This window comes from Brachypodium distachyon, chromosome 1 (assembly GCF_000005505.3).
Source record: "Brachypodium distachyon strain Bd21 chromosome 1, Brachypodium_distachyon_v3.0, whole genome shotgun sequence".
Classification (NCBI taxonomy): domain Eukaryota; kingdom Viridiplantae; phylum Streptophyta; class Magnoliopsida; order Poales; family Poaceae; genus Brachypodium; species Brachypodium distachyon.
Window position 1 is genome coordinate 51,502,255 of NC_016131.3, and position 26,799 is coordinate 51,529,053.

Consider the following 26,799-nt stretch of genomic DNA (forward strand, 5'->3'; position numbering starts at 1 on the left):
TAACCCCAGTGCCGGGGGCAGTCGGGCGAGCACGCACGGCGTCGCCCGGGCCAGCCAACGGGTTGAGTCGCGGCCGGAGGATGCCCTGCGGCAGCGGCACCAGGAGCACGCCGCGTCACGGGCAACCCCTGGGGGTTCACACCCTGCACACCCGGAGGTGTCCGAGGCCAGGGCGGAAGCAGCCGTTCAGGAAACCGGCTGCCCCTCGTCCGAACCCCGGCTGAAGCCATCATCGCCGCGCGCGTCATGGTGCGGTACGAGCCGCAGCAGCGGCCGCCGGTGCACGAGACGTGGGGCGAGGAGTTGGAAGCGCTTCTCGCCCTGTCCGCCTAGCAGCCGCAAGGCGAGGGCGCCCCGGTAGGCTCCGGCCACGGGTAGAACCCAGAGCGCGGAGACGCGCCACTCGCCTCACGATAGGGGAGAACCCTCCCCCTCCTCAGCGAGGCCAAGGAGATAGGGGCCCGGAGGGGTCCTCAAACTCATCGCCCACCGTTCCGGGGGGCGATGCACGTGGCATCTTGAATGCCCGCCAGCAGAAGAATCTGCGCCCGCGCTTGGAGCGCCGGCGCAGGCGCGAGGTGGAGCGCCAGCGCCCCCAGGAGCAGGAAGACGCTCCCATGGGCCCCGAGGACGGCTGCACCGCGTTCACGCGCGAGCTGCGGCGGGTGACGTGGCCCCGAAAGTTCCGAGCGCCTGCGCTCGGTACGTACGACGGAACCGCTAACCCCAAAGATTTTCTCCTGACCTACACGTTGGGCATGCATGCCATCGGCGCCGACGACAAGGTCAGGGCGAACTGGTTCCCGATGGTCCTGAAAGGAGCAGCGCGAACCTGGTTGCTCAACCTGCCCGCCGGGTCCGTCGCCACTTGGGCGGACCTGTGCGAGCAGTTCGTGAGCGCGTTCCACGGCGGCTATAAGCGCCCGGGATCCATGGCGGAGCTGCACACTATCGTAAAAGCCGGGAGAGACGCTGCGGGCCTTCGTCAACCGCTTCTCCAACCTCTCCTATTCCATCCCGGAGGCAGAGGCGGCCGCCATTATCAACACCTTCGCCATCAACGTCCACGATCCCAAGATGTGCGAGAAGCTGAGCACGCATCGGATCCGGACGACGCAGGACTTGTACGCCCTGGCGCACAAATGCGCCATGGCCGAGGAAGGGTGCCTAGCACCCGAGCTGGCAGCCCAGGCTGCCGCGAGCCCTGGCGAGGGCTCGCCGAAGAAGTGTTCCCGCAAGCGCAGCGAGAAACAAGTCCTCGCTGCGGACTCGGAGGCTCCTGCCGCGAGGCCCGCGAAGAAGGCCTCGCCGGGTGGAGAGTCTGGCGGGAAGCAAGGCGACGCGCCCCGCTGCCCCATCCACAGCAACTCCACCCATGACGTGCAAAATTGCCGCGTTCTGCAGGGGATCAAGCAGCGGAAGGAGCAGCGCCACGAGGAGCGCCGCGCCACCGACGCCTGCTTTAATTGTGGCGACCTCGGACATCTCTCCCGAGATTGCCCGAACGACCCCAGAGCGGGGCCGAGGCCGGCCGGCGGTGGTGTCGGCAGGGGCGAACCCCAAGGGGGGCGCGGCCAGCACCGCGCTGGGAGGAACGCCCTCTTTGGGGACGCGACAGGGCGCGCGCTGAGGAGCAGCGCGAGTCCGACTATACCGGCAGCGACTAACCGGGCTTCCAGGAGCCTCGTGGCGTTGCCTGCATCCATGGGGGAGCTTACGCTCTCCCGTCCCACGCCGCGGTGAAGTGCCTCACCCGCGACGGGTGCGCGCTGTTGCCGAACGCGGAGCCGCAACAGCCGCTGAGGTGGTCGCACGTGCCGATCACCTTCAGCGTCGACGATCACCCGGCGCGACAGTTGGGGTCAGGGGTAATACCCTTCATCGTCTCGCCAATCATTAGCAATATGACGGTGACCAAGGTGCTGGTGGACAACGGAGCGGGGCTTAACCTCCTGTCCGCCAGGCTGGTGGAAAAGCTCCAGCTGCCGATGGAGTAGCTGAAGCCCACCGAACCGTTCCGGGGGGTGAACCCCGGGATCGTGCGCCCGCTGGGATGCATCACGCTGCCGGTCACTTTCGGGTCCCGGGCAGCGTTCAGGACCGAGCACATAGTGTTCGACATGGCACATATCCCGTTGCCCTACAACGGGATCCTTGGTCGGCCAGCGCTAATCAAGTTTATGGCGGCTACGCATTCCGCCTATGGCATGATAAAGATGTCGTCCATCTATGGAGTCCTCTCCATCAGGTGCGACCTCAAAGACACGACTTGGTGCGTTGGCGAGGTCGTCCGGGCCGCTGCTGCAGCTGACGCTGGCGACGAGGATGCTGTCGAGGACGATGGCTTGCCGGGCGATACCCTGGCAACGAAGAAGGCTCGTGCTACCCCGCAAGGGCTTGCCGGGGGAAGCGCAGGCTCGAGCTCGCGCCCCGGCAAGGGGCAGGGGCTCCGGGAGGAGGCCGCCAAAGTGAAGAAGCTGCCCCTCCAAGCCGGCGACAGGGAGCGCACCGTTACCGTTGGTGCGAACCTTGCCGCCGAATAGGAAAGCAGCCTCATCACCTTCCTCCGGGATAACGCCGACGTGTTTGCCTGGCAACCGTCGGACCTTCCCGGAGTCCCCAGCGAGGTGATTGAGCATCGGCTCGCGATGCACCCGGGTGCGCACCCCGTCAAGCAGAAGATCCGGCGACAAGCCCAAGAACGTAAGGATTTCATCAAGCAAGAGGTGGGCAAGCTCAAGGCTGCCGGGGCAATCAGGGAAGTTTTGTACCCCACTTGGCTGGCTAACCCTGTAGTGGTACCTAAGGCAGGGAATAAGCTTCGCATGTGCGTAGATTTTACCGATCTTAATCGTGCATGCCCCAAGGATCCCTTCCCTGTACCCCGTATCGACCAGATAGTTGATTCTACCGCTGGTTGTGAGTTACTGAGTTTTCTGGATGCTTTCTCCGGCTACCATCAAATCAAGATGGAGGTCGAGGATGAGGAAAAGATGGCGTTTATCACCCCGGTTGGCTGCTATTGCTATACATGCATGCCTTTCGGGTTGAAGAACGCGGGCTCCACATTCCAGCGCGCCCTGCGCGAATGTTTGGGACCCCAGCTAGGCCGCAACGCGGAGGCCTACATGGACGACATCGTCATCAAATCGAAGCGTGGGGACTCGTTGGTTGATGACCTGCGGGAAATGTTCGACAACCTCCGCAGGATCAAGCTCAAGCTGAACTCTGATAAGTGCACCTTCGGTGTCAACTCCGGGCAGCTTCTGGGTTTCTTGGTTTCACACCGGGGGATACAGGCCAACCCGACCAAGATAGAAGCCATCGAGAAGATGGAGGCCCCCCGTAAGGTGAAAGATGTCCAGCGCCTCAACGGCTGTGTTGCCGCGCTGGGACGTTTCAGCTCCAGGCTGGGCGAGCGTGCCTTGCCTTTCTTCTGGGTAATGAAGAAGAAGGGTCCAGTCGACTGAACTCCCGAGGCCGAGGCGGCGTTCCAGGAACTCAAGCAGTACCTGAGGTCACCGCCCATCCTCGTCACCCCCAAGCTGGGCGAGCCGCTGCTACTCTACCTAGCGGCAACTGACCAGGTGGTCAGCTCGGTGCTGGTTGCCGACAGGGAGGAAGACGTCCCGGGGGCTGGGGCGGCAGGGCAGGGAGCGGGGCGGCCCCCGGCAACCGCCTCAGACCCGGGGACCGCCCCCGCGCCGGCAACCTCGGCACCGCGGAAGCGGTTGGTGCAGCACCCGGTGTACTTCGTTAGTACGGTGCTACGCGACGCGCGGACAAGGTACCCGCAAGTACAGAAGCTCCTTCTGGGGATTCTCCTTGCGTCCCACAAGCTGCGCCACTACTTCCAGGCACACCGCGTCACGGTGGTGTCCGGGTTCTGCCTTGAGCGAGCCCTCACCAACCATGAAGCCACCGGGAGGGTGGCCGAATGGAGGATGGAGTTGTCGGAGTTCGACCTCCACTTCACCAACTCCAAAAGCATTAAGAGCACGGCCCTGGCGGACTTCGTCGCGGAATGGACGTCCACGGGCGTGGAAGAAAGTGAGCCGGAGACCAGCCTGCCTGGCAAGCTGGACGAGGACCACTAGGTCCTCTACTTTGACAATGCGTTCAGTCTTCAGGGAGCAGGCGCTGGGGTCGTCATCGAGTCACCAACAAGGGACTAGTTGAGGTTCGCTGTTCAACTCGACTTCGCTAACTCCACCAACAACGAGGGCCGCGCGGAATATGAGGGCCTGCTTGCCGGGTTGCGGGCAGCGGTCGCCCTCGACATTAAGCGCCTGGTTGTTCGCGGCGATTCCCAGCTCGTGATCAACCAGGTGAACAAGGACTACGACTGCCCTCAAATGGCGTCGTACGTGGAGGAGGTCCGCAAGCTAGAACGAAAGTTCAAAGGCTTGCGCTTCGAGCACGTCAAGCGGAAGGATAACTTCGCTGCTGACGAGCTGGCCAAGATGGCAGCAGAGCGCCGGAAGCCTCCGACGGGGGTGTTCTGTCAGAAGTAAGTGGCTCCTTCAGTCGCCCCCCAGCCGGCTGCTGGGGACGCTCCTCCGTCAACCAAAGGAACCCCTGCAGCAGCAGGGGTCCATGCCGCTGATATGGCAGCATGCGTTGGCAGGGAGATTCCCCCCTGGGCGGAAGAAATCGCCCGCTACTTGAAAGGGGAGGCTCTCCTGGAAGATTACGCCGCCGCGGAGCGTGTAGCGCGGCAAGCCAAGATGTACACTGTGGTAGATGGTAACCTCTACCGCAGGCGTGCAAACGGTGTCAAACTCATCTGCGTGCCGCAGGAAAAAGGGTGCGCGTTGTTGGAAGACATACATCGAGGCACATGTTCACACCATGTGGCCTCCCGGGCTCTAGCTGGCAAGGCGTTCTGGCATGGCTTTTACTGGCCCACGGCCCTGGCTGACACAGAGCGGCTGGTGAAGACGTGCGAGGTGTGCCCGTTCCACTCAAAGAAGAGCAACCAACCGGCGCAGGCCCTGCATGTCATCCCGTCCTCATGACCGTTCGCGGTCTGGGGGCTGGACATCGTCGGCAAGCTACCAAGGGCGGTTGTGAAGTGATCCTCCCCCTTACTAGGGACCGATCTCTGTGCTTACTGTGCTAGTCCCTGGATCGACTCACTAGCACACACAGTTTCCTGATGAAATATACAGAAGCAAAGGTCAAAGTACTTTATTACATCGCATCATCCAGAATTTAATAGTACTTACAACCTCGCATGACCTCTGGGGCCAACATAAAACAAATACTGTTTCAACATCATAAAACAATGTTTCAAAATACTGCAGCGGAAAAGGGTAGAACATAAGGGCCACACTACTCCAAGGTGAGAGCATGTTGGAATGTAAGCACATGACCCATGACAAAACGACGAACCTCACTCATCGTCGGATCCACCTGCATTGTTAATTGCAGCCACTACGTGGTCAATACATTTGAATGTATTGGCAAGCTCACGAGAGTTATAAAGGACCTACCAAGTACATGCATAGTTTGGCTAGGTGGGGTTTGGCTATTTTGCATAAAAGCATCATTATTCAAATCCTATCATTTTTAGACAAATAGTTTTGAATTCTATTGGACACGGGGTAGAAACACCCATGCTCCTATTAACCTAGGCACATTGAGTAGAAACATCAATGCTCGTACCCAGTTCAAACCATTCATTTTATTAGGAAATTTGAATGAGTGAGACTTTCCTTACAGTTCCAATATCTAGGTGGAGTAGCAACGGCATCGATTACAGGAATTTTCAGAACATATTCCCCCAAACCACCTAAGGGACGCGCCTCCACCTACACTGCTACATACCGATGTCACCTCGGATCCGGGTTCATATTTCTTACATCCATCCTAGCAGAGCCCATAATACCATGTGGTTGTACTGGAAGCTACTAAACAAGAAACTAGTCTAGTCTCTGGTTACCCCGGGTGGCATCCCACATTGTGACGCAGGCGCTCCCCGAATCGCACGGGGAGACGACCATGGACGCTCCCGAATCACATGGAGATACGACTCAGCGGGCCCCATAGAAATGGACCTAACGTCACTACATCCGAAAATTCAAAACAGCCCACCCAGGACGGTTCATTGAATTACTTGTTTTGCCATACACTAGGAAAATGATATGGTAATTCAATAGTATCACATTGTAATAATACCACCCTCGTATATTATCATAGCATAGCATTTTACTACTACGATGGCAATTGGTGGTGAAGTCATGGCCAAGGGTATCCTATACTACTAGGACGGATCATAGCTAGCATAGATACAATAATAATCATAACCATGCAACTAATAAAATCTAGTGCATAATAAAGGAATAGGATGATGGTCAAAGTGAACTTGCCTTGGTAGTAGTTGGAGTTCAAACACTCGTCACAATCGCAAGGTTCGCTCTCCGTGAATACTATACAATCAACAAACATATACACACACATAAACACACAATACAAACATGACAAAAGAATATGTATGCCATGATGCGATGCAAAACATATGACATGGGTGGGTTGGTTTTATTTGGGTGATTTACTAGTCCAAGGCATTGATCAATTAGGGTTTTTAAATAAATTGCAATGCCTAGGGTTTAAACCCTAAAATGAGGTTTTATTAGCATCAGCCAAATAGATTAATTCAAAACATTTATTTCTCTGTCCCATTGGACAGAGGACATTAAAACAAAATTTTGGGCACTGGTTTCATTCAAAAAGGACTTCTAAATAATTAGTTATGATTTAAATGGTATAAAGCCCTAATCTGTAATTTGAATGTGATTCAAATATTCAAATTTGAATTTGGACGGTGCCAAAAGATTCTACACTTCCTAAGGATTCCAAAAAGGTGTGGAACATTAAATTTGGCCAAACAGATTTAAAGTTATGATCATTTAAAGTTACAGGGGCCTATCTGCAAAAGTGTCTTTTAATTAATCCGGGGATTAAAATTAGATTTTTATTTTATAAAAATAGATGCCACGTGGCGGCTCCTGATTGGTGCGTACCGGTTCGTTTAAGTGAAATAAAAGGGATCTAACCTACACCGTTGGAAGTGCATGCCATCGGCGTCCTGCGCCGACGGGTGCACTGCCGTTGTGCCCCTGCCGCGCTTCCTCAAGGGGGCGGCTCCTGGGCGAGGGTCGCCGCAGAGGCACTGTGGTGGTGCATCCCATCAGCGTCCGGCTGAAGTGATCCTCCCCCTTACTAGGGTTCTATCTCTGTGCTTATTTGTGCTAGTCCCTGAATCGACTCAGTAGCACACACAGTTCAAGATGTAATACCAAAATACAATAGTCACAAAGTACTTCATTACATCATATCATCCAGAACTTAATTGTACTTACAAAATCGCATGACCTCTTAGGCCAGCATAACAAATATTGTTTCAAAATCATGATAACATTGTATCATAAAGCAGCAGCGGAAAAGTAGAGCAAATGGGCCTCATCTACTCCAAGAGGAGAGAGCATGTTGAAATGTAAGGACATGACCCAAATAACATCAATGACCCTCACTCTTCGTCAGATTCACCTGCATTGTTAATTGCAGCCACTACGTGGTCAATACGTTTGAATGTATTGGCAAGGTCACCTGGAAGTTATAACAGATCCTACCAAGTATATGCAATTGAGGTATAGTGGGGTTCAGGCTTTATGGCGTTGTAGCAAAACATAGTTTATCTTACTACAAGTGAATGTTATGATATTGTTAACTAATGGACACGGGGTAGAAACACCCATGCTCCTATTAACCTAGAGCACATTGAGTAGAAACATCAAGTGCCCCTACCCTATTCAAACCATTCATTTTATTTAAGAAATTTGAATGAGTGAGACCTTCCTTACAGCGCCAATATCTAGTTGCTCATAATTGTCCGTAACCGAGGACACGGCTAAGTACTTAGTTTGACACTCTCGAGAGGTTGTACACATTCCCCACAGAAATCGACGTGTTAATCCCTTGCTGTCCTCAGGGTAGAGTAGCAACGGCATCGATTACAGGAATTTTCAAACCATAATCACCTAGACCACCTGAGGGACCTACGTTCCCACCTACACGGCCACATCTGCACAATCCCTCGGATCCAGGATCATATGTCTTACATCCATCCTGGCAGAGCCCATATTACCATGTGGTTGTACTGAAAGCTACTAAACAGGAAACTAGTCCAGTCTCTAGTTATCCCGGGTGGCATCCCACATTATGACGCAGGTGCTCCCCGAATCGCACGAGGAGACGACCATGGACGCTCTTGAATCTCACGGAGAGACGACTCAGCGGGCCCCATAGAAATGGACCTAACGTCACGACATCTGAAAACTCAAAGCAGCCCACCCAGGACGGTTCATTAAAGTTGTTTTGCCAGGTTTCGAAAATACTTTATAATAACACTTTCATGGTAATTGAGATTCCCTCCACGTATACTAACATAGCGTAGCAAATCAACTACTTACGATGGCAATTGGTGGAAGGGTAATGGCAAAGGTAATCCTGTCACTAATAGGTCAAGTCATAGCTAGCATAAGTACAAGTAATAGTCCTATCAATGCATTTCTACAAACAACTCTAATGCATAAATATTTTAAAAAAATAATAATAATACGATATGATCAAAGTGAACTTGCCTTGATAGTAGTTGGCGTTCAAACACTCGTCACAATTGCAAGGTTCGCTCTCCGAGAATACTATACAATCAAACAACCATACACATACATAAACACACAATTCAAACATGACAAAAAAATGTATGCAAAGGGTGGGGCGTGCGAGTCCTTGGCAACACAAGGCCTAACACGCAAAGGGACAAAAATTGAGCAAATTAACAAGCTTGATTGACTAAGTGCCGAATGATTACATGGACTAATCAAAAGGTGATTGTTCAAACGGCGCTAAGCGCCATACTTGCAGGGAAAGCAAACAAAAGAAGGTGCAGCGGAAGCAACGAGCACGGCAGGGGGCTGCGGCAACTAGTTGTCGCCGTCTTCGGCCGGGGGGTCGGCGGGGAGATCAGGCTCCGGCTTCATCTGCATCCGCTCGACAACCTCGTCGACGAACTCGCGCACTGCTTGGGTGTGCGTGGGCTCGTCCTCGCTGTCGGACCAAGCGTCCAGCAGGGACTCGAAGGGAAACTCCGGGTCCCGGAGAAGAATCCGCGGGAGGATTGTCCCGGCAACCTCCCAGGCGCAGTTGGCGACTTCGTTGGCGCCATACCTGGTGATCCAAACATCGAGCGCCCCGAGCTTCCCCACCAAGTCGGAGAAGAAGGGGATCAGCGTCGTGACGTCCGTGCCGTCCACCTCCGCCACCTGCAGCTCAAACTTGGGCAGCAGATCGCGCAGCGCCTCGGCGATCTTCGTCAGCTTCTCCGTCTCGAGCTGCCGCTGCCCGATCAGCATGCCGTGATGGAGTTGGGCATCTTGCGCGGCCTTCTTGGCCTTGCTGACGCGGCCCTCCAGCTTCGCAAGCTCTGCGGCCTTGGTCGCGTTGTCCTCGCCGGCCTTGGCAAGCTCCTCCCGGACGGCAACCAACTCGGCCTCGAGCCTGGCCGCTCTGTCTTTGGCGGAGCTGAGCTCGGTCTCGTGCCGAGCCGCCGCTCTCGCCGCATCCTCGGTGGCCTTAACCTGCACCTCCAGCATGACGCGGAGGCCTTGGATTTCGCCGTGGTAATTGGCAATCAGTTCGCTCTTCTCATCCAACAGCGTCTGGGCCGTTGCGAGCACTTCGGCGTGCTCCTTCCGGGCCGCCTCGAGGGTGGCCGCCATCGAGTCCAGCTTCCCCTGAAGCTGCGCACGCTGGGCCTCCAGCTCCCGGTGGAGCTCGGCCTCTGAGACCATCAGCTCCCGAGCGGCCTCCAGGGCTTGCAGGGCCAGCCGCGCCTCCTCTTCGGTGAGGCGCGCCTCCTCGCGCAGCCGGGAGAGTTCACGCCTCTCTCTCTCCATGGCCTCCCGCACCTCGCCGAGTTGATTCTTGGCAGCTGTTTGGTGCTCCCTCACCTCGTTGAAGGAGGTGACGAAGGCCAATTGCTGGTCCCGGTGGGCCCGCTCAAAGACGCTTGGATCCCAAGTAAGGGGGTTCCAAGCGACCCCGGCGAGGGCGCTGAGGTCGGTACTAGGGAAAGCAGCCGAGGACGATGAAGCCCCTGCCGCCACTGTGGGGCAGTGCGCGGGGTCACCAGCCTGCTCCCGAGGGCCTTGCTGTCCTCCCCCGGCAAACCTTCCCTGCTCCTGGCGGGGGTTGCCCCCTGCTGGGCGGCAGGTGGGCCTGCGCCGGCCGCGCCCACGCCTACGGGCGCGTCGCCGGGCGCCGCCATCACGGCGGCGGCAGTGCCCCCTGCTGTCGCTGAGTCCACCGCAACGGGACTGGGAGTGCGGGCCGGTTCCGGCTCCACCTCCGCCCCCACGGCCTCGACAACCGGGTCAAGATCGACCACGACCGCGCCCATTCCGGGCATGGGCGCACTTGTGCCTGCAACAATGAGAAGCGTGAAGATCGGCGAAGGATGGCGCCTTCAAAGGCGGACAAGAGCGACCAGGGCGGTTACCTTGTGCGGCCGTCGGGCTTGCCGGGGCAGCCTCCTCTGCTTCGCCTGCGCCGGCGGGAGCTTCCGCAAGGATTGCCGCGGGCGAGCTGCCGCCCACTATAGAAAGGAGGTACGTTCATGAGCCTAGCTAACAGGAATTGCAGTTGCAGAGAATTAACGAAGACATACCCGATGCCGGCACTGCTGACCCCCGCGGCAGCGGGGTTGGCGGCGTCGCCGGCGTCGGCGCGCATCCTCTTGCTTGGTGTGCCGGGCGGGGAATCGCTCCTCGCCCTCTTGCTGGCACCCGCCGGCGAGGACTTCGAGGGGTTGTGCCGGAGCGCGAAACCCCGAAAGACCCCACGAGTGGGTGGCGCCGTGGGCGCCCACGGCGTCGTCGGGACCCGGAGAACTTCGGGTGTCGACGGCAAGGCCGCCGTGGCGCCGGGAGCCAAACTCGCGGAGGCCCCAGCTACCGGGGTGAAGGCCGTTGCCGGGGCGCCGGTGACCCCCGCAGGCGCTAGCGCTGCCGGGTCCCGGCGGGCACCCGGGACCGGTTCCCGCCGCGGTGCTGGCGGTCGCCGCCAAGGCAGGGGCCACCGCCGAGGCACCCGCGGCCCCTGTTGCTGTGGATGCCGTCGAGGTACCGACGGGCGCCCCAGAAGCGGCTGCCACCGCCAGGTTGGGGGCCGCTGCTGGAGCGGACGTCGCCGTTGAGGAGATGGCTGCGGCCGCTGCGAACGCCCTCGATCTTCTCACGATCAAGGGCGCGTTGTTGCTGCTTTCCTCGTCATCATCCTCCACGGCGACGACTTCCGGTGACGCAGCCACCTGGCCTGCCTCGTCGTCTAGTGACCGGAGGGAGGGCCCGCTGGGCTCGGACCCGCCCTCGCTCTCCTCGAGCACCTGCTTCCCACAGGGTGCTTGCGGGGGAGCGTGCGGGACCCGGGTGGGGGTGTCGTCCATCAACCCCCACTCGTTGCAGGGCGGGAAGGCGCCGACGATGTCGCTGAGCACCTTGACGCCGGCGTGGAGAGCGGAAACCCCCGGTGGGAACTCCGTTGATTGGAAGATCTCACCGGAGATTCCCCTCACCCATGTCCTGAGGGCCTCCAGCTCCATGCCGTCCGCCTGGAGGCGTGTCCTGTCCCCGGAACCCGTGTACATCCACGCAGGCCGAGAGCGTAGCTGCAGCGGGGCTATGCGCCGATGGACGAAGGTGCGTGCCACGTCGACATCGGTGAGCCCCGCTATCCGCAGCGCCTTGATCTTCTCCACGATAGGGAGGAGGTCGGCGGTTCGGTGGTACCTGTCCTGCCAGCCGTTCTGGGGTACCGGCAACTCCGTCGGCGACTGGATGAACTCCTGGGGGTCCTCCACTCGGACCCAGCACCAGTCGCCCCACCACTCTTTTTCAATCCTCTTCCCCAACCGGACGATGAACTCGGACTTCATCTGGCCGCGGGCGTGGAAGACCACCCCTGACGACATCGCCTTCCCGTTGTCGATGCGCGGGTAGAAGTTGTGGCGGAAGAGCCCCACCGAGGGCATCACCCCCACGAATGCGTCGCAGAGGAACTAGAAGGTGGCGAGGAGGAACAGCGAGGTGGGGTGGAGCTGCGCCACCGGCAACTGATAAGACTTCAGCAGTGCATGGAGGAACAGAGAGAAGGGCGGCACCATGCCGTAGAGGAGGAAGCGCGCGAACACCCAGAAATCGTTGCCCTGGTGCTCGACGCCCGCCGGGAAGATCTGCGTCTCCACGTGCTCGTTGAAGTTGGAGGCGACGGCATGCCGGAGCTTCCCCAGCGCCTCGCCGTTATAGCCGGGGCAGAAGAAGGTGACTGGGGCGCGCATCTCCCGCCTCTTCTGGTCCTTGGCGGCAGCCGCTTTTATTGCCGCCTCGGTCTTGCTTGCCGCGGGCTTCTTTGAGGTTTGGACCACCTTCCCCTTCCTGGTGGTGGGGGGCGCCATGGAAAGCGAGGGCGGAGGCTGGCAGGAGTGCAGGGATACGAGATGCGGAAGAGGATGGAGGCAAAGGGGCAAAGTGGTGTTCCCCTTTTGGCAACAGTAGAGGCTTTATGACGCCCGGCCGTTTGGTAACGGCTGGTTCCGTACCCCATGGGTGCGCGGGGATAACTCCTAATCACTGGGAGTAATGCGCGGAGTGGCCTTAACTACCCTATTTAGGGGGGGGGGGAGTTAGGGCGGAGATCGTGCGTCCACTGCTCCGCTTGTAACGGCGCCGTACACGGGGCAGCGAAGGGACGCGGGCCCGCGACTGATTGGGGCCCACACGTCGGTTAAGGGCGTAGCCCGGCAACCGACCAGGGGGAGACCCTTCCGGGAACAGGTGATGCCAGCCCACGCCCGGGGGCTACTGTCGCACCAGTGGCACCCGGGGTACCACCGCTGCGCGACGCGCGGGCCCCGTCCTCGGGTTCCCGGGAAGGTCTCATCCCGGGGAGCGTCTATGAGCTAACCGGCAAGCTACCAGACCGAAAGGGGCTAGGGGGGCTTCGGGGAATATTCCCGTCGGGGCACCTCCCGAGAAGCGGCTTCCCGGGAGGGGGTTCCCGGGTGCGTTGGGTCCGGGTGCTTCCCGGGGTCGACTTGCTGGGACTGTGGGTTCCCGGGCGCGTGCCCCCGCCTCGGGCGTGGGGCCTAGTGGACAGCGCCACGGGGGCGCGTGGCGGGCGCGGGACGCGCGGTCCCACCAAGGCAAGGAGTAAGGCGCGCGGCTCAGTAAACGAGCCGACCGACGGGTAGTTACCCGTCCGATCCAAGGAACAATGGTTGTCTAATCCTACCCTAGGGTCTTAGGCCCCTAGCAGCGGAGGTGGCACCCATGCACGCCACCAGCTCACCGGGGGAGTTGCATGCCTCCGCGTTGGACACTTGTAGCTCATGCACCGTGGCACATGTGGCATCCTCTTATGTATAAAAGGAGGACCCATGCCGACGGTCAAGGGGGTTAGTCAGTTAGTTGGTTCGGACGAAGCTCACTCGACAGACGCTTAGTGGCTCCAGTAGGTAGCCAGCAGAGAGCGGTGAGGAGTACCTAGCCATTGAGAGAAAGCCCGGGAGCTTGCCCGGCAACTTGTAAACATTTGATCCGTAATCAATATCAGCTCAGACAGGCAGGACGTAGGGTTTTACACCTCCGGGTGGCCCGAACCTGGGTAAAAAACGTGCGTGCATCTGTTCTTAGACTAGCGCGTACCACTAGTACTTCGTCTCGCCGGCCCCGTAGGGCCTCATCGGCCGTGCCGGCGATCACCGGGTCTCCGCCCCAGATGCCCCTACCGAACCTAAAAGGGGGACGTGGCCGCACGCCCCCAGTGTCGGAGCACCGAGCGACGACATTCTCCAAATGGATCGAGGTGGAGCCTGTGCGAGCTGTCACAGCACATGCGGCCATGAAGTTCTTCAAGGGAATTGTGTGCCGGTTTTGTGTGCAAACGGCATCATCACTGACAATGGCACACAATTCACTTGTGCGGCGGTCCAAGCTTATTGCGGGGACATGGGCACTAAGTCCACTTCGCCTCGGTTGCTCACCCAAGGAGTAAGAGGCAGGCGGAGCGCGCCAACGCAGAAGTGCTGCGGGGCTCAAGACGAGAACCTTTGACAAGCTCAAGGGCAACGGGAAGAACTGGGTCGAAGAAGTCCAGCCCGTGCTGTGGTCGATCATGAACTCACCAAGTCAGGCGACGGGTCAAACTCCATTTGCCCTCGTCTACGGAGGAGAAGCTGTGCTGCCCCTCGAGCTCAAGCATGGGTCACCACGGGTACACGCGTACGGCGACGAGAGCCAACACGCGCAGAGGATTCACGACCTCAGCTTCATCGAGGAGGTTCGATGCCGGGCTGCTGTGCAAGCTGCGGACAACCAGCACGGGCTCCGTCGTTATCACGACAGGAGAGTTCGTCCCCGGAGGCTCGAGGTTGGAGACCTCGTCCTGCACCGGATACAAGGAAAGAAGCCCGGGAACAAGTTGACTCCAAACTGGGAGGGCCCTTTCCGGGTAGCGCAAGTGACCAGACTGGGGCAGTCCGGCTGGAAACTGAAGAAGGCTTGCCAGTACAAAATAGCTGGAATATTGAGCACCTACGCAAGTTCTACCTGTGAAACGGTGGCGCCTTACCCACGGGTGACGCTGCTGCAGTGGGCCTCTTTAAGCTAGTGTAGCCGGGCGAGGCCCGATTGTAATCTGCTAGCAAAATGTGAATAAAGATAAGTGTTGCTTCAATTCATGGTCTCTTTTGATGTTAATGTTTGCTTCTGTCTCCTGTTCTAGGTGCACAGAGTTGTCTCCTCATCCTTGGCTATGAGCAGGGGGCTGCCGGAACCCCGAAAACCAAGCTCGTTGCCGGGCTTCCGTAGAACGAGGTTCAAGCATTGCCGGACTAGTCCGCAGCGTGTGCTGTGCCCGCAGGGTACCCTGGAAATAGATGAGTGCTCACACCCAAGTATGAGGTCGACATCTCTGTGCCCGGGGCTGGGGAGGCAGAAGATCCAATGTATACTGTTTTTTCGTGCGTTTTGAAAAAATTTGTTATGCACCTTGGGCGTCGCAAGAATCTGACATGTAGGTTAAAGATGAGGGCTCAGGCACACCGTGTCGTTTTGCGAGTAAGTTGTACATATATGGCAATTACTTCGAGGCTTGATATAGGAAAATGAGACGGGGCCAGTGCCTCCACGCGTACGTTGATGGTTCGGCGTGCGTGGCGGCAAGAGGGCAACGCCTGCGGCTATTTAAAGACCGGAGCAAGCGCGACTCCATCCATAGGCAGGAAGGCGAGTGATGCCACAGAGAGGCGATGGTGGTGCATGCCTCGGCGCTGAGCGTCGAGGGTGTTCCCACCATCGCGTCCTTGCTGCATCACTCAGAAGACGAGCAATGCCGCAGAGAGGCGGTGATGGTGCATGCCTCGGCGCTCAGCGCCGAGGGTGTTCCCATCACCACGTCCCTGCCGCATCCCTCACGAGAGAATTCCAGATACAAGAGTCCACATTCAACAAGAGAGCAGAGAGCTAAGTACTTCACCTAGCGTTCTTAACTTTCTCTTTTTCGGCGATGGCCTGCAGGGTAGGCTTGTTTCTTTGTGTGGCCCGAGTGTAGGAGGGCGCTTGCGGGGGGAGTACGCTCCTCATGCAAGTTCGTGGGTCCATCCCAGAGTTGCATGCGTGGGAGTAGTTAACCCGCAGGTGGAGTGGCTAGCCACTGCTTTCTGGCCCCAGGTCGGCACTGCGGGTCCCTCCCGAGTCCCTGATCTGGCTAGGCACGCAGTTGGCAAGTCCCCGAAAACACAAGGCATAACACATAAAGAACAGAGTAACACTACCCGGCAAGCCAGATGTGAACAAAGAACAAGTAGATTTAAATTGAACAAGATGAAAATATAACAAACGAGTTCATAGACGAATTCATAAAGTAGTTGGGGCAAACACAGAATGAACTATAAGGCGCCATGCGCCATTTGCATGAAAAACAAAGAAAAATAAAAGGAACATAGGATAACTAGGCGGGAGGCGCTTCCGGGATGATCGTCTCCGCAGTTGGCGCTTCCTCGGCAGAAGTTTCCCCAGCAGCCTCGGCTTCATCGGCACCGGCTTTGCCCTGCATCCGCGCCACCATCTCGTCCACCACGTCCTTGACCACTTCCCGGTGGGTCTTAGCCTCTTCTTCGTCTGACCAGGCGTCGAAAACAGACTCGAACAGGAAGTCAGGATGGGCGGAGTGGACCCGGGTGAGGATTTGCCCGGCGATTTGCTCAGCGGCGAAGCCGACTTGCCGGTCCTTGAAGGCTTTGACGCAGTTCTCCAGGCCGTGCAACCGGCCGACAAAATCCATGAAGGAGGTGAAGCTGCCGAGGTTCGCCCCGTCGAAGGACGTCACCGGGATGTCAAACCCCAGCACGCCTCCACCACCGAGACAGCCGGCTTCTTCAGCCTAGCCGTCTCATCCGCCTCGCGGGTCCGCAACTCGTTGCACTTGCCCCGAGCTTCCTGGGTGACTTGTGCCACGGCATTCCTCCTTCAGCCTGTTGATCTCGGACGCCTTCTCCGTGTTGTACTCGTCAATCAGACGAAGTTCATGCCGCGCCCGTCGAGCTCGCTCTGGAGAGACAAGTTCGCTTCCTGCATGGCCTTGAGCTTCCCCGCAAGCTCGCGCTCCCGGGCACAGGACTGCTCTTGCCGCTCCTTCTCCCGACGCACCGAAGCTTCGGCTGCCATCGTAGCTGCCGTCTCCTGTTCCCTGACCTCCCGACGGAGACGCTGGATCTCCAGGGAGTAGCCGGAGATCAAGTCCGGCTTCTCCTGGAGCCGCTCCTGGAATGAGTCCAGTGCCGCCCGGTGCTTGTCCGCGGCCTTGGCATGCGTGGCCTTCAGTTGCTCGAGCTCCTGATGGTGCTCTTGCTGCTGATCCCATAGTTGGCGCAAGACTTCCGCCTCCAAGACCCCTTGGACAGCGGCGCGGCCTTTTCTTGCTGCGCCTGCTGGAGCTCCTCCCAGATCCGTTGCAGCTCTGAGCGCTACTCTTCCGCCTCCCTTCGCGTAGTGCCCGGCTCCACCACGACGCAAGCATGGTGCTGTTGCGCGTTGTTGAAGAAATCAACAAACATCCGCTGCTGTTGCTGGATGTTGTCGATTACCTGGTGCCCTTGCTGGAAGACGCTGGGGTCGAAGGTGATTCGACCCCATGCACGCCCGGCAAGCGCCCCTGCGCCCAGGCTGAAGGCGGCACCGGCGGAGGTGGTGGCCCCTGCATTGACCGTTTGCGACCCGGAGGCTGCGTCCGGGCTCGGTGATAAGCCCCAGGTCAGCCCAAGTCCCGCGGCCCCTTGCTCGCTTGAAGGAACGGTCTAGGGGCTCGGGGGCTTCTCTAGGGCGCCACTGCCTGTCTCCTCAGGCAGGGGCCGGCCCGCATCATCGGCTGCAGATTGCGCCATTTGCACGGCGCTTCCCGCGGTGCGCGCCGCCATCCTGGCAAGCCCCATGGCTTGCTGGGACACCTCGCCGGTGAGGTCGATCATCCGCACCTCCGACGATGCTGGTGCAGATGGAACTTCCGTGACGACTGCGCGACAAAAATGTGCGTCAGCTGGGAAAGCAATGTAATTGGGAATAAAAGACCATAGTAAGAAATAGTGCAGTACCTTGCTGCGTCCCGTCTCCGGCAGCGTGGGCGGCTCCGTCGCCCGTGTTGCCACCAGTTGGCAGGACGTCCCCGCCAACTGCCCCTGACCCTGCAAGGGACTTGGCATAAGAAAATGATTGTTCATATCCCCAGTGGCGGATGCCGCCGATGCTCCTGCCGTCTCGACGGCGTCTTTGTCTCCACCACCCGTTGCCGGGCGTGGTTTCTTGGCCGGGGCCACCGGCGAAGTGCTAGGCTGCCCCCTCTTCTTCGAGGACCTGTGGAAACACAGAAATGAGTTAGCAAAACCCGTGCAAATCAAGAAAATGAAAATGTTTAGATAAAAAAGTAGAATTACCCCGGCGGGTTGAGATCGAGCACCCGGTTCGCCAGGATGCTCCTCGCCGGTGGCCCCCTTCGTGCGGGCGGAGCCAGCAGAGCCGCCGGTGCGGCGGGTTGGCTTCCGTTGTCGCCCCGCTACTGGCGGGAACTGCGGTCCCCGCATCCGATGGAGGCGCTTGAGTCCCCACTCGTCGTAGAGTGGGAAGTCCCGAGCTCCTGGGTTCGGGACCTCGGCATGGAGCGCATGCGCTCCAAGCAGCAGCAACCGGAAGGCTTCGTCCTCGCTAGTGATGCCCTTCACCCAGAACTAGATCTCGTCCTGGGTTAGGTCTTTGCGATGTAGCCGGGTCCGGTCGTTCGGCCCGGTGTACATCCAAGCCGGATGTAAGCGCCACTGCAGGGGAGCTATGCACCTCCCAATGAAATTGCGTGCCACGTCCGTGTCCGTGAGCCCGGCTTCGCGGAGCGCCTTGATCTTGGCGCAGATCGGGGCCAGCTCTTCGTCCTTCGGGTCGCGGTATGTCCGGTCCTTCGAGCCCTTCGGTGGTCTCGGGCTCCTCGTGGAAGTTCTGGAGCTCGTCGGTGCGCGTCCAGCACCAATCACGGCGCCACTCGTTCTCGATCTTCTTCTTCCCCAGCCGGATGAACTCCGACTTCAGCTTGTCGCGGAACCGGAACACTTCGCCCGAGGACAGGGGAGCTTTTTTCTTTGTCCTGGGGTAGTAGTATTGGCGGAACAGCGCCACCGATGGCATCATCCCCATGAATGCTTCACAAAGGTGTTGGAAAATACTAATGTGAAGAAGCACGTGGGGTGAACCTGGGCCAGGATAGCAGAAAGAAAGAAGGAATGCGGCGGCACGAACCCGGCAAGGACGAACCGTGCGAATACCCGGAAGTACTGCTTGTCACGGTCCGCGCCGACGGGCAAGACCCACGTCGGCGCGTACTCGTTGTGTTTGGTGGCTAGCACCAAGGTCAGCTTCTCCACCCCCTCGCCGTTGTACGTGGGGGTGAAGAAGTCGAACTTGGCTCGCATCTCCTCGTCCTTCTGCGCTCTCTCCGACGGCTCCTTCTTGGAGGCCTTCTTGCCCTTCTCTCCTTTGCTAGTGTTGCCCTTGGGACGATTCTGGCCCTTGGAAGACATTGGCGGAGGTGGGGGCGAGCTTGGCAAGGGTTGGGGCGCGGTGAGCTTGGAGGATAGTGGCAGAGGCGAGAGCAGTGGGATTGCCTTGGCGCCGCCGGCCTTGGGTATTTATCTGAGGCCGGCAGGATGCAACGGACACCCCCACGATCAGCAATTAAGTGCCCTAAAGTTTCCGAGAAATCAAGATAGGGTGCGCGACGTGGCCTTAATTCCCTGTTAAACATGGGGAACGAGGCAGGAGATCGTGCACCCGACCGTTTCGATCTGTTGAGTGAAACCAGGGATGTGGCCAACGAGGCCAGGTACCAAGACTTTTTCCTGGGACCCACGCGTCGATTGGGGCGTAGCCCGGCAACCGACCGAGGACAGCGTGACCCGGGAACTCAAGGTTGCCGATCCACGCCCGGGGGCTACTGTCGCACCAGTGGGCGGGGTCCCACTGATGCGGGACGCGTGGGTCGCAATGACCGAGGTCCCGTAAGGCCAATTTCCCAAGAAGGGCGAACCCGGGGAGCCCACCCCCGAGATAGTAGTTGGCAGGGTTACGAGAAGACATTCACTGGCAAGACCATCACATTAGAGGTTGAAAGCTCTGACACCATTGACAACGTCAACGCCAAGATCCAGAATAGGAAAGGTATCCACCGCAGCGGCTACCCGGGAAGCTTGGTCCCGGCAAGGTAACAACACGCTGCTCCCGCAATGTCCCAGGCACCGGTACTGGGGTGCTTCCCGGCTACCTGTGCTCGGGCCTACAAGTGGGGTCAGCATAACAGCGAAGACAACAAAGACAGTGCATTAAATGCACCGACAGGAGTCACATCGGCAGGTCTAGTCTTGCTTAGCAAATCTACATCGGCTACCCTATAACTCGTCTTATTTACCGCAAACAGTGGCCTGGGTGTTGCATGAAGCCCGGCGAGGATCAATAGTAGAATAGGACTTGTGGCGTTGACACGCGTTTAGTTAACGTGTCGCGTTGCATGCATCGGCACCTGTGTTATCCCCTTGTCTATAAAAGAAGGACCAATGCCACCGGTCAAAGGGTTCAGCATTCACCCAAGTAGACAAGCCCTTAGAGGGACAAGTAGCAAAGCCCGGGAACCCCTCGGCAACCTGTAACACAAAAACCAGTGAATACAATTCCAAGCAGGACGTAGGGTATTACACCTCCAGGTGGCCCGAACCTGGGTAAAACCTCGTGTCGACACTTCGTGTCTGTAGTCACGCCGGCGATCGCCGAAGCGATCCCCTTCGCCCTCCACCGAACCAAAAAGGGGGTGTCCAGCATCCCCGGTGCCGGAGTTTCGGGCTCCGGCAATCTCTGTATGGGGTACCTTAGTGACTAATTTTGGCAGCCGTCAGAGTGACCATACCCACACACACCGTCTTGTCAATCTCCTCTTTGTTGGTCCCCACTGTATTCAGTTCGAGGAACGAGAACTGAAACTTTGAACCAAGTATCACACGGGATTGAGTCCAAAAAGAAATACTCCCTCCGATCCATATTAATTGTCTCAAATTGCTCAGACATGAAAGAAACTATGTCTAAAAAGCGTCTAGATACATGTAATATTTCGACAATTAATATGGATCGGAGAGAGTAACAGACTTACTCTCATTTTCATGTTTATTCTGCAAAACTTGATTTAGATCTTCCAAATAGTTTCGTGCTGCGTTTGGCATTGCGGTGGATTCTCATAATCCCGTATTTCTCACCCGCTTTTCACTATTTTCTTGTTTGGCTAACCAACTTTTCGCTACCTTCGTGTGTGTATTTCCACAACAAATTATAAAATAAGTTCAGTGCAACACAGTTCATCAATGCCAGACCGAGCCTCAATCTTGCAAAATAAAATCGAACTTCTAATCTCCCGAACTAGCTTTTTTACTTAAGAAAAATGAGCTTTCAACCCATTGACTCTATTTTTTCACCACCAATAATTGACCTCTTCAACCATACATAAATTCTGCAGCCAGAGATAAAGAAAGTTGGTTCCAAAAGTTTTAGATCTGAAATATCTCTTACCTTCTACGATGTTGGCAACAACAAATATGAGATTGCAGGGTTGGCGCAAGTGCGTGGTGCCCGGCACACCACGAAATCCAACGATGTATAGGCACTGGGCCAGGAGGAAAAGGTGCATCATATCGTCGATCTGAATAGGAACACGGGGGGGGGGGGGGGGAGAGAGAGAGAGAGAGAGAGTAACAGGCCTATAAGATTATCGGCAAAAATAGAAGCAACTAAGAGCATATACGTTGGTAGAGAAGACCATCTTCTCTTAGGGACTATAAGACTATCTTCATGAAAGATCAACAATGTGTACTGGGGGGGGGGGGGGGTGACGAGGGAATGACCCTTCGAGTCCTAAACCTTCGTATACCTGGTACAGCCCAACAGGGGGTCCACTCGAAGGCCCATCAAGTATATGCAGGTCGAGTCCCTCAAAATGCGGCTCAAGCCAAGGAACGTAATCTTACTATACCAGAATGTATTGATCTGATTGTAACTTTTCCGATTATCACGCCCGAGACCTAGCCGCCAATATATAAGGCTAGGAGGGGGGACGGGAATGGGCATCCTCTACACACATGCCAAATCTCATCTGCGCACCATAGCCCCAGAGCTTCCCTGTAACCTTGATTAATACAATACACCAAAAGCAGTACGTAGGATATTACCTTCCGAGAGCTCCGAACCTGGGTAAACCTTGCGTCTCCCCTGGTCCTTGTTAGTCGACGAGATTCCTGGTGCACCCCGCGCTCTCCTTAGTCAAAAACCCTCGAGTTTGGGTATTACCGAAGTGAAACTTCATCAGAGGGGGTGAGTGAATTAATAGGAGATTTTCCAAATTTATACCTAATTAAGTTTTTTGCTAATTAAGTTATGTGAAGTCTATCACATTCAACTCTACCAAAATTAACTCAAAGGAAACTACTTGCAAGAAAGGAAAATGCAATTTAGCAAGTAGAGGGTCAAAAAAAATCCTTGGGTCCAGATCTGGCGCGATCCTACATCTTTGTTGATACGCTTGGCCACAAAGGCCTACAAATCCAAATTCGTTGCATTTGATATCCTTGAACTAGGACACAGAGTCCATGAGTCCATGCCCAATCAAGCACTCTAGCCTGACAAACCCTCGGAACGGCAAACCTATCGGCTTTTCTTCACACTCCAAGCAATCCCAAGAACTCTAGCCAGATAGGAGACGTAGACGCTCCAAGCCTAATAAGATTGGGCCTTGCATTTGTTTACTACCCTTGCTTTAACGCTCCAAGAAATTACAATCCAAACTCCAAGAATCTCTCTCAAGAAATCACAAAGAATAGTGTGGCCATCTAGAGACAACAAATTAGAGCGTGTCAATGCACTGGGGTGTAAGTGTTGCATTTTGTATCATAAAAATGCAAGATAATCATGTTAAACAAATGAGTCCTAATTTTATGAAAGTGCATATTTGGATCTAATACTTTGTAAATTGTTCACGCGTGGTCCTAATCGAGCCCGAGCCGCTGCTAACTGATCAGGTGGCAAGTTGACTGCTGCCGCGTCGGCCAAGGTCGTTAGGCGGGAGTTTTCCCGCCATTCATGTGGTATGGTATTTTTGCAGAAACCCCCTTATAAACAAATGGACTCCAGGGAAGCACCATCACAAACATATACAACACCATATTCGTAACCATCATCGTCACCGATGTCATTAGCTCCGCACGATCTTCGGTGCATGGGGTAGCAATGTATGACCTGTGAAAATTTACGTGTTGTTTTGATTTGAGGTGTTATTAGTGGTGAACCCCCTATTCAGTTTATGCCGAACTTGGCTGTGTGTGTCAGTCGATGAAGAGGCCGGGGGTTATCCTCCTTTTCGAAAAAAAAAATTGTGCCGAACAAGGGGAAAGGTAACTAACAGACCGTAACTAGGTCATCACATATGTTTCCACGCTCGCACCCAAACCGTACTTTGGAAACAATCTTATTCTATCGTTGCCAGAAATATGGTTATAATCGGATACTTGTAAATGTGCAAGGCAAACATTTCAATTGGATGATTGATCAGATCTTTGATTTTTGCTGTACAAATTTGAAGTGATTGGAACATGGTGCTTCAAATTCAGGGTGAATAATGGATGCTTGTAAGCAGCTAGAACAATTATTACCAACTACCATAGGAATTAGCTAGACACGCACGCCGAGCGAGTAGCCTCGTGGGATCAGATGCGGCAGAGGAGGAGGTTCAAGTTGACGGCTTGCCGGAGGGTAGTCGCTGTGCATCTACCACCGTGGTGAGGGCAAGACGCAGGTGGCGCCAGAAGGCTACCATGGAGAAATTGAAAGATGCGTGCAGCTTGGTGCGGATCCACCAGTTAGGGAAGAATATCAAGAGATTCTTCAGAAGCCTATTAGAGACTCTTCAGAAGCCAATTGCCGTCGGCAACCTCTATATGCGTCATTGATCTGGGAAAGCATCGCAGAAATAGCTACACGATGTATATCTAGATAATATTATAACATTATCACAAGAAATCATCGAGGAAAATGTAAGGATCATCCTTAAAATCACAGGGAAATCCTGCCGGCAAATGCGCGCGAGATAAAATTAACGAAAATGACTTCAACATGTTGCATCCAAGGAGGTACATCCGTTCTTTGTCCTCCAGAGGTAGGTCCATAGTATTATGACATATTCTTTCAAAAAACAAGCTTCCAGAAAATAAAAAGATTATGACATTATACATTCAGTACAAAAAAAATACTCTCTTTAGTCGAGAAAGACTACTTGGATCACAATGGTAACTAAGTTTAAGAGACCCGTGATGATATTGCAATTTGAAAGGAGGACACTACAGGAAACCCTCATAAACTTAATTTGTCTGAACCTTGAAGACGAATAAAATTCCCTTCTTGCTAAACTCGAGGTTTTAGCTTCATATTATTTCTGTCCATGCAGTATCTTGGATTTCCATCAATAGATTGGTTTAGCCATGAATTCATACCGAAGCAGCCAACAGGGTCCTAGAAGCTGCCACCTTCACTGTACTCCCTTATCCCAAAAGAAAGGATCTGCACAAGTGTGGAAGATAGGTGAGATACAATTGCACAAGAAATGAGCATTAACAACGACAAATTAATACGCAAGTAGCACGGACCATTAGCTTTGTATCTTATCATTCAACAGGTTAGACGATGTTCAAGTCGCAGTTCAGTACTGAAGGTTAGTTTAGTTCGAACTCTGAAATGTACAACTTCCAGTAGACTAGCTAGCAATGAATTAAGTTACACAAAATAATGAAGCATGTATCTGATCCCATGCATACCAATCTAGCTTAGTCCTCTTAATTCAACTGGCCCCACATCATAAAAAAAATCCATCATATTGCCACTTAGGTTCTTTCAAATAATATATTTCTAATTAGATTCTATGTTACATTTTAATTTACAATGAATAATTCAATTCAAACATTATATCATTTCAAGTGGTTTTTTTTGTTACAGCATCATATATGATCTCTTTTCAATATCAGCAACAGATAACTCTGCGGAAAAATAGCCACTATACAGCATCGTCTTGTGTACCGGTTATAAGTTCATGTAGACCTGCATCCAACTCTGTTTGATCAACGGCTGAGTTCCATGCAGTTGTGGTACCATCTTGCTCATGATTACTGTACATGGCTGAACATTCAGCTGCTGTGGGGCTGTACTGTTAATTGTTGCTCTATCTTCACAAGACAATTTTATAAATAAACAACTCAGCTATATACCTGTGTTTTGTGGCACTTCTGTCTGTGGCACAACCATATTGGTACAAATAAAGTTGCTGCTGGAACCACCAATTTGATTGTTGTTATGCACTCCTGAGTATCCAATTTCTGGGAATTTACAATATCAGTAGTTGATCTTGCATATATGTACTAACAACTTCTCCAATATTTTTAATGTTTAACCAGCATACCTGTGCCAAGTGGATATGCAATATTTGCAGAGCTCCAATTGGAACTGACGCCAGCTTCTTGATGGTTATTATTGTTAGTTAATGAATATCCAGCTTTCGAATTATTACAATGTCAATTAGGAGATGTTGTAATCGATGCATATATATATGGAGAACTTCTATCAATTGCAACCTCACCTGTGCTATATTGCGCGACATTCAGTTGTGATGCAAAATTTGTAAGGTTCATGTGGCCACTTCCATTGACATTGTACCCTGTTGAGTATCCAGATTTTTTAGGATTTCAACAATAATACTAGAAATCTAGTTACACAGCTAGATAAATTAATGAGCAACCCTCTTGCCTGTGTTATGAGGTATTGCAGCCTGCTGGTTTGTATACATGGCATAGTTTGGGTTGGTACTGCTGCTACCTTTATCAACATTGAGTGCCACTGAGTATCCAATTATGAGCATCATAGAGGTATAATATGAGAACTATGCTTAGACATTTAAATAAATTAATAGGTAATCCTCGTATCTGTGTTATAAGTTATTGCAGTTTGCTCCGTTGCATACATGCCATTGTTTCGGTTGCCACTGCTGCCACCTTTTTACACATTTAATGCCACAGATATCCAGTTGTTTGAACATCACAAGTTCACAACGTTAACTGAAGATCTATGCTTACAAATATAGAGAATATAATAAATAAGAACTATACCTGTGCCATGCGGTATTGCAGTATGTTGCATAGGGAGCATAGTAAAGCAGCCTTTGTTGTCACCAGCAGCAGCTTCATCACAGATTGACAAATAAGCCAGGTGATCTTTCATACGTGTGTTAACAACTTCGTAAACATTTTTAATTTTTAACCACCATACCTGTGCTAAGTGGATATATATTCAATTGACTTGCAATATTGGCATAGCTCCAACTGGAACTGACACCAGCTTCTTGATGGTTATTGTTGTTATTTGATGGATATCCAGCTTTCGGATTATTACAATGTTAATTAGAAGATGTTGAAATCGATGCATATATGAAGAATTGTGATCAATCGCAACCTCACCTGTGTTACATTGAGCTGTATTCAATTGTGATGCAAGATTGGCATGGTCAGTTTGGCCACTTCCATTGACATTGTACCCTGTTGAGTATCCAGCTCGTTTAGCATTTCCACAATAATAGTAGCTATGTAATTACATACCTAGATAAATTAATAAAAACCCTCTTACCTGTGTAATGAGGTATTGCGGCCTGCTGTCTTGCATTCATGGCAAAGTTTGGGTTGGTACTGCTGCTACCTTTATCAACATTCAGTGCCACTGAATATCCAATTATTTGTGCATCAAAGAGGTGATATGAGATCTATGCTTAGAGATTAAAATAAATTAATAGGTAATCCTCGTACCTGTGTTACGAGATATTGCAGCTTGTTGCATTGCATACATGCCATCGTTTGGGTTGTGACTGCTGCCACCTTTGTCAACATTGATTGCCATGGGATTTCCGGTTGTTTAAACATCACAACGTTAATTGAATAGCTATGCTTAGAAATATAGAGATATAATAAATAAGAACTATACATGTGCCATGCGGCCGGTATTGTGGTATGTTGCATAGGGAGCATGCTAGAGCAGCTTTTGTTGTCCCAAGCAACAGCTTCAATGTCATCGCAGATTG

General features: G+C 54.2%; 1 protein-coding gene across 2 annotated transcripts; it reads right to left on the reverse strand.

Annotated features, from left to right (window-relative positions):
• Window positions 1-24,056: 24,056 nt before the first annotated feature.
• Window positions 24,057-25,598, reverse strand: LOC106865825. 2 transcript variants are annotated; one of them, XM_024458007.1, is made up of 6 exons: window positions 25,479-25,598; window positions 25,312-25,389; window positions 25,135-25,227; window positions 24,944-25,051; window positions 24,756-24,866; window positions 24,057-24,242 (listed from the first exon to the last, which is right to left on the reverse strand). In XM_024458007.1, exons 1-6 carry the CDS (start codon window positions 25,591-25,593, stop codon window positions 24,211-24,213), a joined length of 537 nt encoding a protein of 178 aa, XP_024313775.1. In that variant the 5' UTR covers window positions 25,594-25,598; the 3' UTR covers window positions 24,057-24,210. The 2 variants fall into 2 exon arrangements, with proteins under 2 accessions (XP_024313775.1, XP_014752142.2); XM_014896656.2 differs by having other exon boundaries at window positions 24,756-24,869.
• Between the last annotated feature and the right edge of the window lie 1,201 nt (window positions 25,599-26,799).

Excerpts from the sequence above, each read along its gene's own strand:
- LOC106865825 (XM_014896656.2), bottom strand. The coding sequence starts at position 25,593 with ATGATGCTCATAATTGGATACTCAGTGGCACTCAATGTTGATAAAGGT. Across the intron at positions 25,228-25,311 it reads TGTCGCGCAATATAGCACAG|CTGGATATTCATTAACTAAC; the intron begins GTGAGGTTGCAA and ends ATAATTCGAAAG. Across the intron at positions 24,870-24,943 it reads AGAAGTGCCACAAAACACAG|CAGCTGAATGTTCAGCCATG; the intron begins GTATATAGCTGA and ends ACAGCCCCACAG.